General features: G+C 32.2%; 3 protein-coding genes across 3 annotated transcripts; 1 reads left to right on the forward strand and 2 right to left on the reverse strand.

The window, feature by feature from the left end:
* Positions 1 to 1,105: 1,105 nt before the first annotated feature.
* Positions 1,106 to 2,123, forward strand: LOC141714400 (uncharacterized). Its single transcript, XM_074517921.1, has 2 exons — positions 1,106 to 1,136; positions 1,309 to 2,123. Exons 1-2 carry the CDS (start codon positions 1,106 to 1,108, stop codon positions 2,121 to 2,123), a joined length of 846 nt encoding a protein of 281 aa, XP_074374022.1.
* A 2,246-nt stretch (positions 2,124 to 4,369) lies between these two features.
* Positions 4,370 to 9,859, reverse strand: LOC141712535 (calcium-dependent protein kinase 7-like). Its single transcript, XM_074515504.1, has 8 exons — positions 9,193 to 9,859; positions 8,396 to 8,519; positions 8,153 to 8,296; positions 7,099 to 7,251; positions 6,874 to 6,989; positions 6,556 to 6,723; positions 5,410 to 5,640; positions 4,370 to 4,994 (listed from the first exon to the last, which is right to left on the reverse strand). Exons 1-8 carry the CDS (start codon positions 9,685 to 9,687, stop codon positions 4,839 to 4,841), a joined length of 1,587 nt encoding a protein of 528 aa, XP_074371605.1. The 5' UTR covers positions 9,688 to 9,859; the 3' UTR covers positions 4,370 to 4,838.
* Positions 9,860 to 13,244: 3,385 nt separating this feature from the next.
* Positions 13,245 to 13,895, reverse strand: LOC141714401 (uncharacterized). Its single transcript, XM_074517922.1, has one exon. The coding sequence runs from the start codon at positions 13,893 to 13,895 to the stop codon at positions 13,245 to 13,247; it is 651 nt and encodes a 216-aa protein (XP_074374023.1).
* Positions 13,896 to 14,154: the final 259 nt, after the last annotated feature.

Genomic DNA, 14,154 nt, shown 5'->3' on the forward strand with positions numbered 1-14,154 from the left:
TTAGAATACATTAACATATATGTGATTGGGGGACATATTAAAATTTTAAAATATATTATTATCTTTGTGATAACTTTATTTTAAAATTAAAATATAATTTACTTTAATTTACTTTAAAAATATAATTAATAAATTTATTTAATAAACAAAACAAAGTAAAAATGTGAAAGGTTTGGAGAAATTGAGTTTTTGGACTATGCGCATGTATACCCATTACCCCAGATGGCTAGATGAAGTCATGTAACAAAAGTACAAAACCCTCTCCTTCCCTCTGCTTAGCTACCGAATAAAATACAGAACACAGATTGTTCTCTGTTGATTCTGAATATCAATTATCAAAACACTGGAAGTCATCGACTCATCGTGAAGATCAGATCATCTGTACTTTGCAATTCAGCAATTATAACACATGTATGGTTTAAAGATTTCTATTCTAATTACTTTTTTAATAATATTGTAATTTACTATTTATTTATTATTATTTTTCAATTTAAGGATTTGATGTGAATAATTAAAGAATAATTGAGATTTGTTTTTGTAAAAAGTAGTATGTCTTTTGTGATTTACTGATTTGGGATTGGTGACTAAAATTAATTGCATTATTTTGTTTGATGATTAGATAATTTAAAAATGAAGCGTAACCAGTTATCGGGGCATCAAAAAAGGCAAAAGAAATTGAAAGCGGCGAAAGCAGAGAAATTGCAAATGGGCTCTCTTGACAAGTTTTTTGGGAAAAAACAACTAATAGTGGTGATATTGGGGTTCCTATTGAGAATACAGATATTAGAAAAGAATCTGAGAATGAAGCTACATATATTGATGATGTTAGAGGACAAGCATATGATAACGGGGCAAATATGAAAGGGAAACATAAAGGGGTTCAGAAAAGACTACTTGATGTGAATCCTCGAGCCTTTTACACTCCATGTGGTTGTCACAGTCTAAATCTTGTGCTATGTGATATGGCAAACTGTTGTAGCAAGGGGTCTAATTTTTTTGGGGTTATACAAAGATTATACACTTTGTTTTCATTTTCAACACAGCGATAGGAAATTCTCAAGAAATTTGTTAACGGCCTAACATTAAAGCCACTGTGTGCAACAAGATGGGAAAGTCACATCGAAAGCGTGAGAGCGGTAAGATTTCAGACTTCTAAACTAAGAGATGCATTGGTTCATCTTAGTAATGTAACTCAAGACTCTATGATAAGGTGTGAAGCTAGAAGTTTAGTTGAAAATGAAATTGAGAGTTTTGAGTTTCTATTTTATATGTGCATCTGGTTTAACTTGTTAAATATCATTAATGCAGTTAGTAAGTTCTTACAACTTGAAGATATTGATATTGAAATTGCATTGTCAAGATTGGAAGAACTTATAAATTTCTTTAATGAGTTTAGAGAAACTGGTTATGACTCTTGTAAGAAGGAGGCAAAAGAGTTAGCTTTGGAGTTGGATGTGGAGCCTGTGTTTCCTGAAAAGCGAAAAATTCGTAGGCTTGTTCATTTTGATGATCTTGGGGTTACTGCAGCTGATGATGATCAGAACTTGAGTGCTGAACAAAAATTCAGAAGGTATTATTTCTTGTATATTGTTGATCAAGGTGCTTTTCAACTCAAAGAACGGTTTAAACAGTTTCAAGATTATAAGGAAAAATTTAGGTTTTTATTTAACCTGAAGAAGCATTTATCTGGTGATGATGAGGGGTTAAAATCTTGTTGCATGAAACTTGAGGGATTTCTTAGACATGATATGCGATATAATATTGTTGGCGCAGAGTTGTTTAACGAGTTACTAGTGCTTCGAATGGTAATACCCGATGAGATAACAAAGGCAATAGATGTGCTTAATTATTTAAGTTCTAGTTCAAGACAAATAAATTATCCAAATGCTTGGATAGCTTATAGAATCGTTGTGACCATTCATGTTACATTGGTAGAGGCGGAAAGGACATTTTCTAGATTGAAACTGATCAAATCTTATCTCCGCTCTTCGATTTCTCAAGATAGACTTAATGGATTGGCTTTATTGTCTATTGAAAGTGAGCTGACAAGTTCTCTAGATTATAGCAAAATCATAGAGAGATTCACATCTCAAAAGCCTAGAAAAAAGTTACAAAATCAATAAAGGTAAATTCATTTTTATAACTTTATTTTGACATTGTTTTGTACTAGTAATGATGACTGTTCTATATTCATGATACTACATCAGTGGCTTACAGAAGATTATTGCAGGAGGTTGAAAACTTGGATATTTAGCGTACAAGAAATTCATTATATTCACTTGTTACTTTAGATTCAAGTAAGTTTTCTTTTATACAATGAATATATCTTATTGTGATTTTTTGGTTATAAATACGGACACCATTTTTGAATCTCATCTAGGGCACCCAAATACATAGGGTCGGCCCTGCCGACTCATCCTATTAGTTTGATCCTAAATTGAGGGAGTCGCGACTCTCCTGTAGAGCCTGAGTTACCCTATCGCGGGCTACTTGCACATAAAGTTTTATATACGAAGGGCTGTATTACTCATTTGAATCAAACTAAAATCGATCTCCTTAATAAACTATTCCTTTAGATCAAACATAAGCTCAATTATCCTGACCAAAAAAAACATTAGCTCAATTATTGAGAAAGTGATTGGTAGATGGATAGATGCTAAATGAATAAAGAAAAGGGACACGTGGGTGGTATAAACTATGCGACCCGTTGGGTCAACAGTTACGCTTATACATGAATTTTATAGATAAAATTATACGAATTTAATATTATATAAAATTAACATTTTTAATATAAAATTAAATTTTTATTAATATAATTATTAATTTATGTCATATATTAAAAAAATTAAACATCATGGATTAACGAAAAGTAGTATTTAACGGTGAGAGAATGATTGGTGGATGGCGTTAGGTTGTCAATGGATTGAATTTGGATCGGATCTGTCTTGATCCATATCCTAATTCATTTATTTTTATCGGATTCGGATTTGGATCGGATCATAGCCGGATTTTTAAAGCATGATAAATATCGAATTTTCGGATCGGAGCTCCGCTCCTTTATATTTAGAAAAAAGGCTACATTTATAATATGTTGAACTCACTAATAACAACCATTCACAAAATCAAAATACAAATTTTAATAAAAAAAAATACATCACAGTATTTCGACTAATAAGATTAAATTCTGAATTCAACCCATTACAAAAGTACTCAAAAAACTCATAATCAACCATACAAAATGTATAATTATACTTAATGATCATTGTTGCTAAATTGTTGCTAAATGTACTCCTATAATGATATCTTCTACTCCCTCGATGGGTTGGATATTCGGGTTGAGTTGCACATAGGTTAAAAAATGTATAAAATTGTGAAATTGATTAATATTTAAGATATAAAATGAGTGTAATTTAAAAAAAGTTATAGACATAAGTAAATATAATTACTTTTTATATTATAAAATTTTATTATTTTTAAAATATATAAAACTGAGAGGGTTAAGAAAACCAAACAGGGAAGTATGGAATAGGTCAACAGAGGGGGAGGATGGATTATTCAAGTTTAAATGAAATGAGACATGCTGTCAAAAAAATCGAAAAATCTAATATTTCTCTGTTATTCATATCCGAAAAACGGATATCATCCCTATCCATTATATAAAATTTAAAATTTATTTTATTAGTTTATAATATGATTGTGTATATCTATTTAATAATACATTTATACAATTGTACAAAAACTTTATATATATATATATTATTTGAGTTTAATCCTAAAATTTGTTCTAAAATAATCGTTAATATGAAAGTGACATCTAAAAAATCCAAAAAAAGAATTCGATATTCATCCGAAATATTCATATTCGTATCTGAGAAAAAATGAACAATATCAATATTCGAAATAAACCGAATATTATCCGTATTTGAATTTGACAAAAATATATTACTATTATCGGTTTGACAGCACTCGAATGAGATATACCTTTGACAAATGTATTTTTGGTAATAAAAGTTTAGGTCCGAATCAGACAAGCCATTCCTGTCTACTGCAGACTGCAGAAGTGCAGGATCCACTATTTCGAGATTGATGTTGGTGGACCAGGGGGCCCCATTTTTAATATATTTTTTTTTATTACCAAACTTTAGGCCCAATTAGATTTACTTAACCAAATTCCTGGCTATATTTGACGTTCAACATTTGCTAATGTGTTTTTATATATTCTGTTTGAATATAGCTCCTCCTTTTTTTTAATCAGCTAATATAGCTTATTTAGCTAAGCAGTTCCCATTAAATTCCCAAAGAAAGATAATTTGAATTTTGGCTATGATTCAGTTTCATCATATTTCAGAAATCAGTACGAATTTGTAAATTGTAATGATAACTTAACAATTGTAAACTAAAATCCATCATCTAAACTTTTTGGCTTAAAATTGGATGCCAAAAGCATATTCAAATAAAAAGAAAATTACTTGTAACCATGTTAGATGACAATTGCATTTCTTGGTAAAATTAAATCTCTCAAGCAATAAAGGTAAAAAGAAAAATCAACAAAGAAACAATTTAGTGCACAGTGGAAATATAGCCCAACTTATTTACAGCCCACATATAACCCCCCCCCCCCCCCCCTAAACTCCACTAAAACAACTAACTCTCCCCCACAAAACAAATAAGAAAGCATTAACACTTCAAAATAACAATAACACTTGGGACCTGTATTCTACTTATCCCAATAAAGAAGGGTCTCTCAAAAAATTATATAAACCCGAGAAAGAATTAAATTTTTTGATCAAGGACATGTTAGAACTCCTGATTTACAGGAGGTTTAATATGTCTCAGAGCTATCTGGTCTCGTCCTTGACCTTCACGGACGTATCTCTCATAAGCGACAAGCTTAGATTATTGTACCTATCTCGAGAATACTGTCTTGATGCTTTTCTCCAATCTGTTCCCGACTTCATCATTGCAGAAAACTCCTCATAGCTTATGCGTCCGTCCTGCAGGTAACCAAATATGTTATAATGATATTCTAAGCAAACACGGATATTCAGCACTAGTTAGCCTTTTAAAAGGTACTACCATAACATCTCTCCACATACGGTGAAAGTATCTCTAGCAAATTAGGTTAAAAATTCGATATGTCCATAAGATAACCATGATTAAAACAGTATGAAGAATGAGTAACAGTATGAAGAATGAGTCCCTCCTCTCTTATAATTTAAGGTCTACAATAGTAGGCTAGAAATGCAAACAAAAGTGCCAACTAAATTTGCGGACATAGAAAGTCCTATTAGAGGTTATAGCAAAAAGATGGAGTTTAAATTAAGTAAAGCAACTTTGGAGGGACAATTTAATAATAGACTACACTGATTAAATTAATGACGAAGGATAAGAGAAAAGAGCATCACCAACCTTATCAGTATCTACATCTTGAATAATAGCATTAATGACTTCTTCACTATTGGTATCAACTTCATCAGCCAAGGCCTCCCTTAGCTCTTCAATCTCTATGTACCCACTTTTGTTGTGGTCAAAGAACTCAAATGCTTTATAAATGTGATCATCACTCCCCATCTTTTTCAGGTGGACAGAAATTGCTACAAACTCTCCATAGTTCAGGTGTCCATCTTTATCAACATCACCCTGTTGAAAAAAGTATTACAACTGTGGCATGGATTTGGGGCAATACTTTAACAAGGAATCAGAAAATATATCCACACATGAGACGAGTAGGCATGTATATAGCACAAACCTTCTATTTAAATTCAAAATATTCAACTTATCCGATTACAAGGAAGATTACATGAATCCAGATAGAGATCTTACATACTTGGAAGGTAAACAAAATAAAATCTTGAAAGGTACAAAACGTACATAATTTTATAGAGAGAGATGATTTTTCTGACTAAACAAAAAATAATAACTTGACCGTATTTTTTCTTCATTTGCTGTTCCATTGCATCAAATATAATTTCACGTATACTTTCTTTACGCGGTGTTCTCTGGATTGTTAAACTGATAATATGCAAAGTACTTGCACCGGTTTAATGCATGAAAGCATTTTATGATTTTATCTATAATAAAAAATCACCTTGACGTAGGACAAGGGTGGAAAAAAGGGTAAACAAGGAGATAAAGCCTATCCCCGCAGAGAATCAGCAAAAACATACAAATCTGCAGATTTTAATTCATAACAATTCAACTCTGCTTATAATAAAATATTACATTAGCTTATATAGCCACGCATGAGTAAATCCCTAAACTTAGGAACCAAGTAAAAATCTTCTAATAAAGGAAACAAATACTTTTCTTATTCTACTACTATAATCTAGAATCTTCTTAATAATCTATCTATCTAATACCTAATAAATCATAATCAAATCTATTTTTAATTGATAACATAAAATAAATACGAATTAACATTTTAATTCCTTTTTCCGCATCACACCCTCATGGAATGAAAATTCGTGCTGTAAGGATACAGCTGCAGCATAATCCCTTGGACTAGCATAGAAGAAAATCCTTACGTAGATCAGTTTGAGATATGTTAATACTTACAGCATCCATTAGAACTTGAAGGTCTGGATCAGGGATCTGTTGGCCAAGTTTTTGCAACCCAGCTCTTAATTCATCAATGTTTATCTTCCCCTTATTGTTAATATCCATCACCTTAAATCCCTCCTTAATGCCTGCCACTTCTTCAGCTGATAAATGCTCAGCAATCACCTGTGATTCACACATCAGTTAAGAAATTAGATACGTGGGAAGAACAGAGCATGACAATATTTTGTCAGATACAATGACAAGGACAAAATTTCTTGAGTGCAAAGGATTTGAAATATATGTACAATATTAAGAAGCTATAAAAGAGATTACCTGCAAAGCTCTTTTCTTAAGCTTATTCATCATTGAAAATTGCTTCAATCTTGCTTTCACAGTTTCACCCAAATTAACATTTGGAGCCTTCTTGGCATTCTGTATCCAAGGATGATCTGTAATCAAGTAGCAGGCAACAATCTTAGATATTACTCTATTTTACATTTAAGAATTTGACGAACATTAAAACATAATATATATAGCATAAACAGAAAATTTGGTTACCAAGAACTTCCTGAGCAGTAAGCCGCAACTTCGGATCTGGGTTAAGCATCTTCTTCACAAGGTCTTTTGCATTATCAGATACCTTAGGCCAAGGATCTCTTTTAAAATCTACAACAGATCGTATAATAGCTTGTGCAACTCCTTGTTCAGTTTCTGCACATTTATGGACGACATTGTATTATTAAAACAAGCAACTTTGATGCACATCCTTGCCCAAATTTTATAAACAGTTCATATTTATAGGTTCAGGTCAATAGTAAACATTAGCTATACTGCTTCTTATTGGCAGTAAATCGTAACATAAGGCCACAACCGAAAAACACATAGGGGCCCACTGTATGCATATGTAGATACAAAGATTCAATCCATCCCAAAGATTAAAAAAGTCAGATACAGAAAGAGTTTGTCAGAGACCCAAACCCTGTATGTATATCTACAGACTAGAGGATATATAGGACAAATGACATCAGATTTAATCGGTCGCTAGCATTGGTCCATACCTTCTACCTTGTGTCCTATTAATATGATTTTATATATTAGTTTATGTCCTTTATGCTTTAAAGTATTTCTGGAAATTCTTTATTGCACCTATAGTTCAGAAGATCCTTTTCATTTTAGCAAATGATAAGGGAAGGGCCAAAAAAAATTAAAAGTACGGAAAATCTACACCTTCATATTAAGGTGAGCTGTAGTTAAAATAATGCCAAATATGTTCGGCAGAAGAGATTATAGTTTACTTTTTCAGAGATAAATTCTAGTTCATATTTCTTTATAATGCCAACCTTCAACAAACAAACACACACACACACAAGGAAGCTAAAGCATTTACGATTTACCAGCTCTCTGCTGGGCTTTACCAACAACAGAACAACTGAACAAGGTAACTTAAAAGGCTTAAAAATCTGATTTAGGCGGTGTAGGCAGAATGAAAACCCCACTATCCTCCTCCTTTGTATTGAATGTAGGTGCATAACTTTGACTCTTACTTGATATAACAAAAAGATATAAAAAGTAAATGGTACTTCTACTCTGTAAGACTAAGAAAGAAACAAACCTGCCCAAAAGGGTGGAACACCACATAGCAAAATGTAAAGGATTACTCCAGCACTCCAGACATCTATTTCTGGACCATAATTTCGTCTTAGCACTTCTGGAGCCATGTAGTAAGGACTCCCAACAATCTCATTAAATCGCTCACCTGTGATGATGAAATAAGAGTCAGCTAGTGTAACTGAAGTGGTCAATGTTGCGACTTTGTTGTGATAATTACATAAATGCTAGAGCCACCTAAATTTACCAGGCTTAAAGAACACGGACAATCCAAAATCAATTGCCTTCAGAGCTGCTGTTTCCTTTTTGTTCGCAAACAAAAAGTTCTCGGGTTTAAGATCCCTGTGCATAACCCCATGCTTGTGGCACATCTGCATATTAATTTTAAAGATTCGCATATCAGTAGAGATCGATATTAACTTAAATCTATCACTAAATTTAGACAGATAATAAAGAAAAACTTATTAACATGACAACTTTAGATAGAGCAAGTCTTTCAACTGAAATTTGCATAATAGATAAGGTATAGGCAACTACAGTCTACAGATACTTGCTGCGGCACATGTTCGAGATGAAATGACATAATGAAAGTCAACTATTGAACAAGAGATACAATATGTTAGAATTAAAATGGCAACTCAATTTTTAAAATAAGCATACCTTCAAAAATTTACAGAAAAGACAAGCCAATCGATCTACATTCACAATTGAAACTTTATAAAGGACCTAATTATCTGTAAACCATTAACTGATAACTACTGCAAGGATAACAATCTTGGAACTTATAAACCACAATACGAACCAGATTTGGGAAGGATTAACCTAAGTTGACTTTCAAACCATTGTGCCTTAATTCATCGAAACTACTAATCAGCATAACAATTTTCCTCAAGAGACATTAAATAATTCCACATAATCGAAGCAAGGCCACCTTAAGGCAGCTATCAACCTTATGCATATCCACACAGATGCAGATCAAACAACACATTTACCATAAATTAGCAAGCAATATACAAAAATATAAAACCAGATATTCGAAAGGACCTGAATAATTTCGACAATGGTTTTCGTGACAGCAGCAGCAGCTCTTTCAGTATAATGACCTCTAGCAACAATCCTATCAAACAACTCCCCACCTTCACACAACTCCATAACCAAATGAACAGCTGTATCATCCTCATAAGTATCTTTCAAAGTAACAATATTAGTATGAACAGGCAAATGTTTCATAATCTCAACTTCTCTTCTTACATCCTCAATATCAACTTTAGTTCTCAACTTATTCTTAGAAATAGACTTACAAGCCAACACTTGACCAGAAGATTTATCAGTACAAACATAAGTAACACCAAATTCACCTCTACCAAGTTCATCACCAAGCTTGTAAGTCTCATGTATCTCATGACCTGTTGGGTTTTCTAGTACAGATGGTTTGTATCCATTGTTGCCTGTATTGTACTCACCTGAAAATGGGTTGGGCTTTTCTTTACCTTTCTTTTTCTCAGATGAATCTGAAGGTATTCCACAACAATTACCCATTATAAATTATGATAAATCTTGATGATTTAGAGCAAAAAGATTGGATTTTTATGTTGAATTCCAGATGGGGGTGAAAAAATTCAAGAACAAGAGAGAGAAAAGTGTGAAAAATGGAATCTTTAGAGAGAGGAAAAGAGGGTCAAACAGTTTTTGGCTTATTTGTTAAGACAAATTTTTTTTCTAATTTATTTGTAAAGACAACTTGTAACTACTGCAAATGCATATGTTAATTACATTATTAGTGTCTATTTAGCATTGCTGTAAAATGGGGGTAAGAACTCAAAACAGGAAAATTGGGTACTGCTAAATTTAAGTATAATTTGCAATATGATACTATGAGTACTTGTTTTAATCCAAATTATTGATGTTTTGTTCTCTAGAAGATTGAACTAGATTTAGCACATAAATTAGTTTGTTCCCTAGAAGATTTGAATTAGATTAGCACATAAATTAGTGATTCATATTTTAGTTTGATATTGCGACTTCAGTGATGATGAATGAATTCTTTCTATAATATCTTATAGTATATTTTGGCTATCCCACGAAAATTAAATCTCCGATTAATTAAGAAAATGCCATTAAAATACAGCTCATTACAATTTACACCACTAAAATCAAACATGTTGTAACTTGTAACTACTTGTAACCGTCACAGCTCACAAAGAAATGAAACTTTCAGTTGTGAAAAGGAAAAAGTTAAAACTCGCGTTGATCAGTTACATACTCCGAATTCAACAAGCAAAGAACATGTACATAGACACCTCTGATTAAGTAGACTGATACAATACTCCAGTTTTTCAAAACTCCGTCCGGACCGGGATGGCAACGGGTCGGATCGGGTTTCGTAAGATCTAAATCCGATCCGTTATATTTCAGTTCGGATCGGATTCGGATCATAATATTAAAAAAAGATCCAAATTTGATTCATCATATTTTTTCGGATTTCAGGTCGGTTTCAGGTTTAATTCGGATATTTTAAATATAATTATATAAAAATAAAAAATATATATATATTATTATACAAATATGTTAGGTAACACATTTTTTTGAATGTTAAGAATACAAAGATAATACTTTATATATTGTTAATAAAGGGATATTGTAGTGGTCGAGTTCTTATTTTCCTAAATATAGGTTAAAAGTTTAACTCACTCGTGTTTGTGCGTTTGTTTAACTAAAAAAATAATACTCTTCATATTCAGATAATTTGATTTTAGCGTCAAATATAATAGATTTAATCATCAATAATCATCTAACGTTCTGGTTATAAACATTAAATCTATATATTTGATGTATATAAATCATATATTATTGTTATAAAATTATGTAAGATAAGAATACGCCATCGGATTTTTTTCGGGTTTCTGGTTCAAATCAGGTTTGGCTCGGATTTCGGGATCCGGGTCGAGTATCGGTTCGGTATACCTAATATCCAAATTCAGATCCAAACTCTTTCAGATCTAAAAATAAGATCCAAATCAAAAAAATCGGGTTCGGATTAATCCAAATAGATCGAAATGGGTCGGGTATCCGTCAGGTCGGGTAAAATTGTCATCCCTGTCTCAGACCAAGATAATTGGTTAAATAAGTCGGCTCTAAATTCCACTCACTTCATAAACGAGCATACTTTAAAAACTTTTAAGATTTATTTATAGATGAACCAGATTTAAATATGCAAAAATTCGAGCCAATATACTATAAATAAAATTCGTAACAAGTAATATTACCTGATTCTATAACTCAAATTAGAGATATATGAATCGACAAGTAATTTTCTAGTGTGTGCCCAAGGGCACATGCTAAGAATCTGTACTTGATGAGTTATAAAAATTTTATTGGTGGGGAGACTTATTAATAATGATGGACCCCGTGCATGCACAAAATTCTCCAACAATAAAATTTTGACAACTCATCAAGCACGGATTCTTAACATGTGCCCTTGGGCACACACTAGAAAAACCGTTTTAAGTATATATTGATTAAGAAAAAAAGATAAACGTCATTTAATAAATGTTCCTAAAAATCTGGACCACGCGTAAATACCAACATTAACTTTTGTGTACTATCATAAAAATTACACAATTGTAAGCGCACTCGAGAAAGCATTTACTGCTCATTCTATTGTCATGGGAGTATTATATTAGTTTATTTCTGTATTAAGGAGTGGCGAAGCTTAAAAATTATAATATCGGGGCTAATTTGAAGTAAAAAGATCAAAGCTTAAAATCATAGTAATAAATGAAATTTTTAACGGGGTAATTGACCCCTTCGAGTTTTCATACATTGAAATCCTTCTAAAATTACATTATTCTTTATATTTTGAAATATATATGATTTTATATATGTCATCAAAAATCATTAATTTACATATCTCGTATACGATTACGCAACTTGTTTTTCACTAGACTCATGGCGGAAAACACTTTTTCCACACTTATTATTGAAACACATGTAACACCTGCGCCAGTTTAAGAAGTTTATAAACAAAAGGGTAAGTTTTACTCTTTCTTATCCTTAACATTTTGTTAGCAAGACCAGAATCCCATCTAAATGACAAAATTCATTTTTGGAACGAACATCGTGTATATAAATTTTCAACTAATTACTAAAAAATAGAAACTCTGATGGAAGAAAATCTTTAGGATACAACTCAGTAAGGCGAGTGAGTTTGTCTTTGTCAACAGGAGCAAAATAATGAGATGGATTTAAAGATGCCACACAAATAAGTAGCTCGGTATTCACATTATTAAACCAATTATTTAATTCTTGCAATTGCAAATCATAACTGTTTTGTATAACTCGTATCTAAAGTGATGCATACCTGAAATTGTTTGTATTCTTCTCCGAGACTTTCATGGAGGTATATAAATCTCATCCATATTAGGAACATCAATGTCATGTTTAAAGCAAAATAAAGAATCCAAATCCTGGAAAGTATTTCATGCATCATCACTGCATCTCATTTCTTGAATTCGCATCTTTGACACTTTAACAAGATCCATAGCATTCATTATATGATGGTCGCTTTTGTAATGCTACTGATAATTCATGTGTAATCCCCTGTAAAATCTTCATCAAATGCAAAGAAAATACAAATTCATTTATTTTAAGCATGTGTCTACATCCACCTTATTTTCCGCCCCCTTTCCCTCTCTGCTTTCAAAAGCAACAATTATTGAAGAATTCATATCAATGAAATTTGTGAGTGCATGAAAATGTGAGTTCCACCTCGTGTCGCTGGGCGTTTAACACTTATCTCTTGATTCGACCTGACCTTGTTTCAAGTTCACCTAATTCAAGTGCTTTAAAGATATCATTAGCATGTGCCTCCCGTAAAATATCATAACGTTTAGCAAAAGCTCCAACAGTATTAGTTATCATTGAGACAACACAAAATACAATATATATTTTTGTATGAGTTTTTTTGCAACAACAACCAATGAAAGTTGTAGCTGATTGGAAAGATAGTGGATATAATACGCAGTTTTTTATTCTTTTAATGTAAGTGCTTTGAGACCATTCAATTTCCCCCTCATATTGTTGGCTCCGTCATATCCCTATTCGCGCAGATTCGAAATATTTAAACCACACTTTAAAAGCATGGCCTCGATTGCTATTTTTAAAGTGCTTGCTTTTGTATTCTTTACACGTGTTATCCCAAGAAAGCGCTCAGTTATATGTCTGTGAGTATCAACATAACGTAAAATAATAGCCAATTTCTCTATAGATGATATATCTCGTGATTCATCAACTAATATTGCAAAATAATCATCATCGATCTGCTTAACAATTAAATTTCCGATCTCGGTTGTTGCTGCATATGTCAAGTCATTTTGAATTTCAGGAGATACCATTTTTTGATTTTTTGGGGCATTATCCAATACAACTCTATTTATCTCAACATTATTTCGAGCAAGTACTTTAATTAACTTGAGAAATTTACCTTGATTTTTTGATGTAGAAGACTCGTTGTGTCCACGAAAAGCAAGTCCTTGCTGTAAAAGATACCTTACACTTTCAAATGAAGCAGAGACCCTTGTTTTATAATCAATTTTGCTACGAGCAGTTTTCTTAACTATACATCTTTCATTGTGATTCTTCTGCTTTAGTAAATTTTCATATTTTTTCACTGCAATCATGTGAGCACTATCCAATTCTCCAATATAATCACCTAACATTTCCCTTTTTTCATGGTTGAAATCCTTCATTTATAAAAGTATCCCCATTATAAATCTCATGTCCGAGCTTAAATAAATAGAAAATAAACAAAACACAATATCTTTTGACACAGTGTACTTCAACTAACTTGGTGCAACATTATACCAAGATGGACTAAATCTTTTACTTTGCTTACCACACACAGTAATAGGATATTCGTCGAGAATAGGCTCACATTGACCTCTCTTTAGATACTCTCTTCGGACATGGTCTTCCTCGTTTGATGGATACTCCAATATTCACGCCAAA

This window comes from Apium graveolens, chromosome 3 (genome assembly GCF_009905375.1).
Source record: "Apium graveolens cultivar Ventura chromosome 3, ASM990537v1, whole genome shotgun sequence".
NCBI classification, from domain to species: domain Eukaryota; kingdom Viridiplantae; phylum Streptophyta; class Magnoliopsida; order Apiales; family Apiaceae; genus Apium; species Apium graveolens.

Excerpts from the sequence above, each read along its gene's own strand:
- LOC141714400 (XM_074517921.1), top strand. The coding sequence starts at position 1,106 with ATGGGAAAGTCACATCGAAAGCGTGAGAGCG. Across the intron at positions 1,137-1,308 it reads ACATCGAAAGCGTGAGAGCG|TTAGTAAGTTCTTACAACTT; the intron begins GTAAGATTTCAG and ends TCATTAATGCAG.
- LOC141714401 (XM_074517922.1), bottom strand. The coding sequence starts at position 13,895 with ATGAAGGATTTCAACCATGAAAAAAGGGAAATGTTAGGTGATTATATT.
- LOC141712535 (XM_074515504.1), bottom strand. The coding sequence starts at position 9,687 with ATGGGTAATTGTTGTGGAATACCTTCAGATTCATCTGAGAAAAAGAAA. Across the intron at positions 8,297-8,395 it reads GTCCGTGTTCTTTAAGCCTG|GTGAGCGATTTAATGAGATT; the intron begins GTAAATTTAGGT and ends TCATCATCACAG. Across the intron at positions 6,990-7,098 it reads TACTGCTCAGGAAGTTCTTG|ATCATCCTTGGATACAGAAT; the intron begins GTAACCAAATTT and ends ACTTGATTACAG.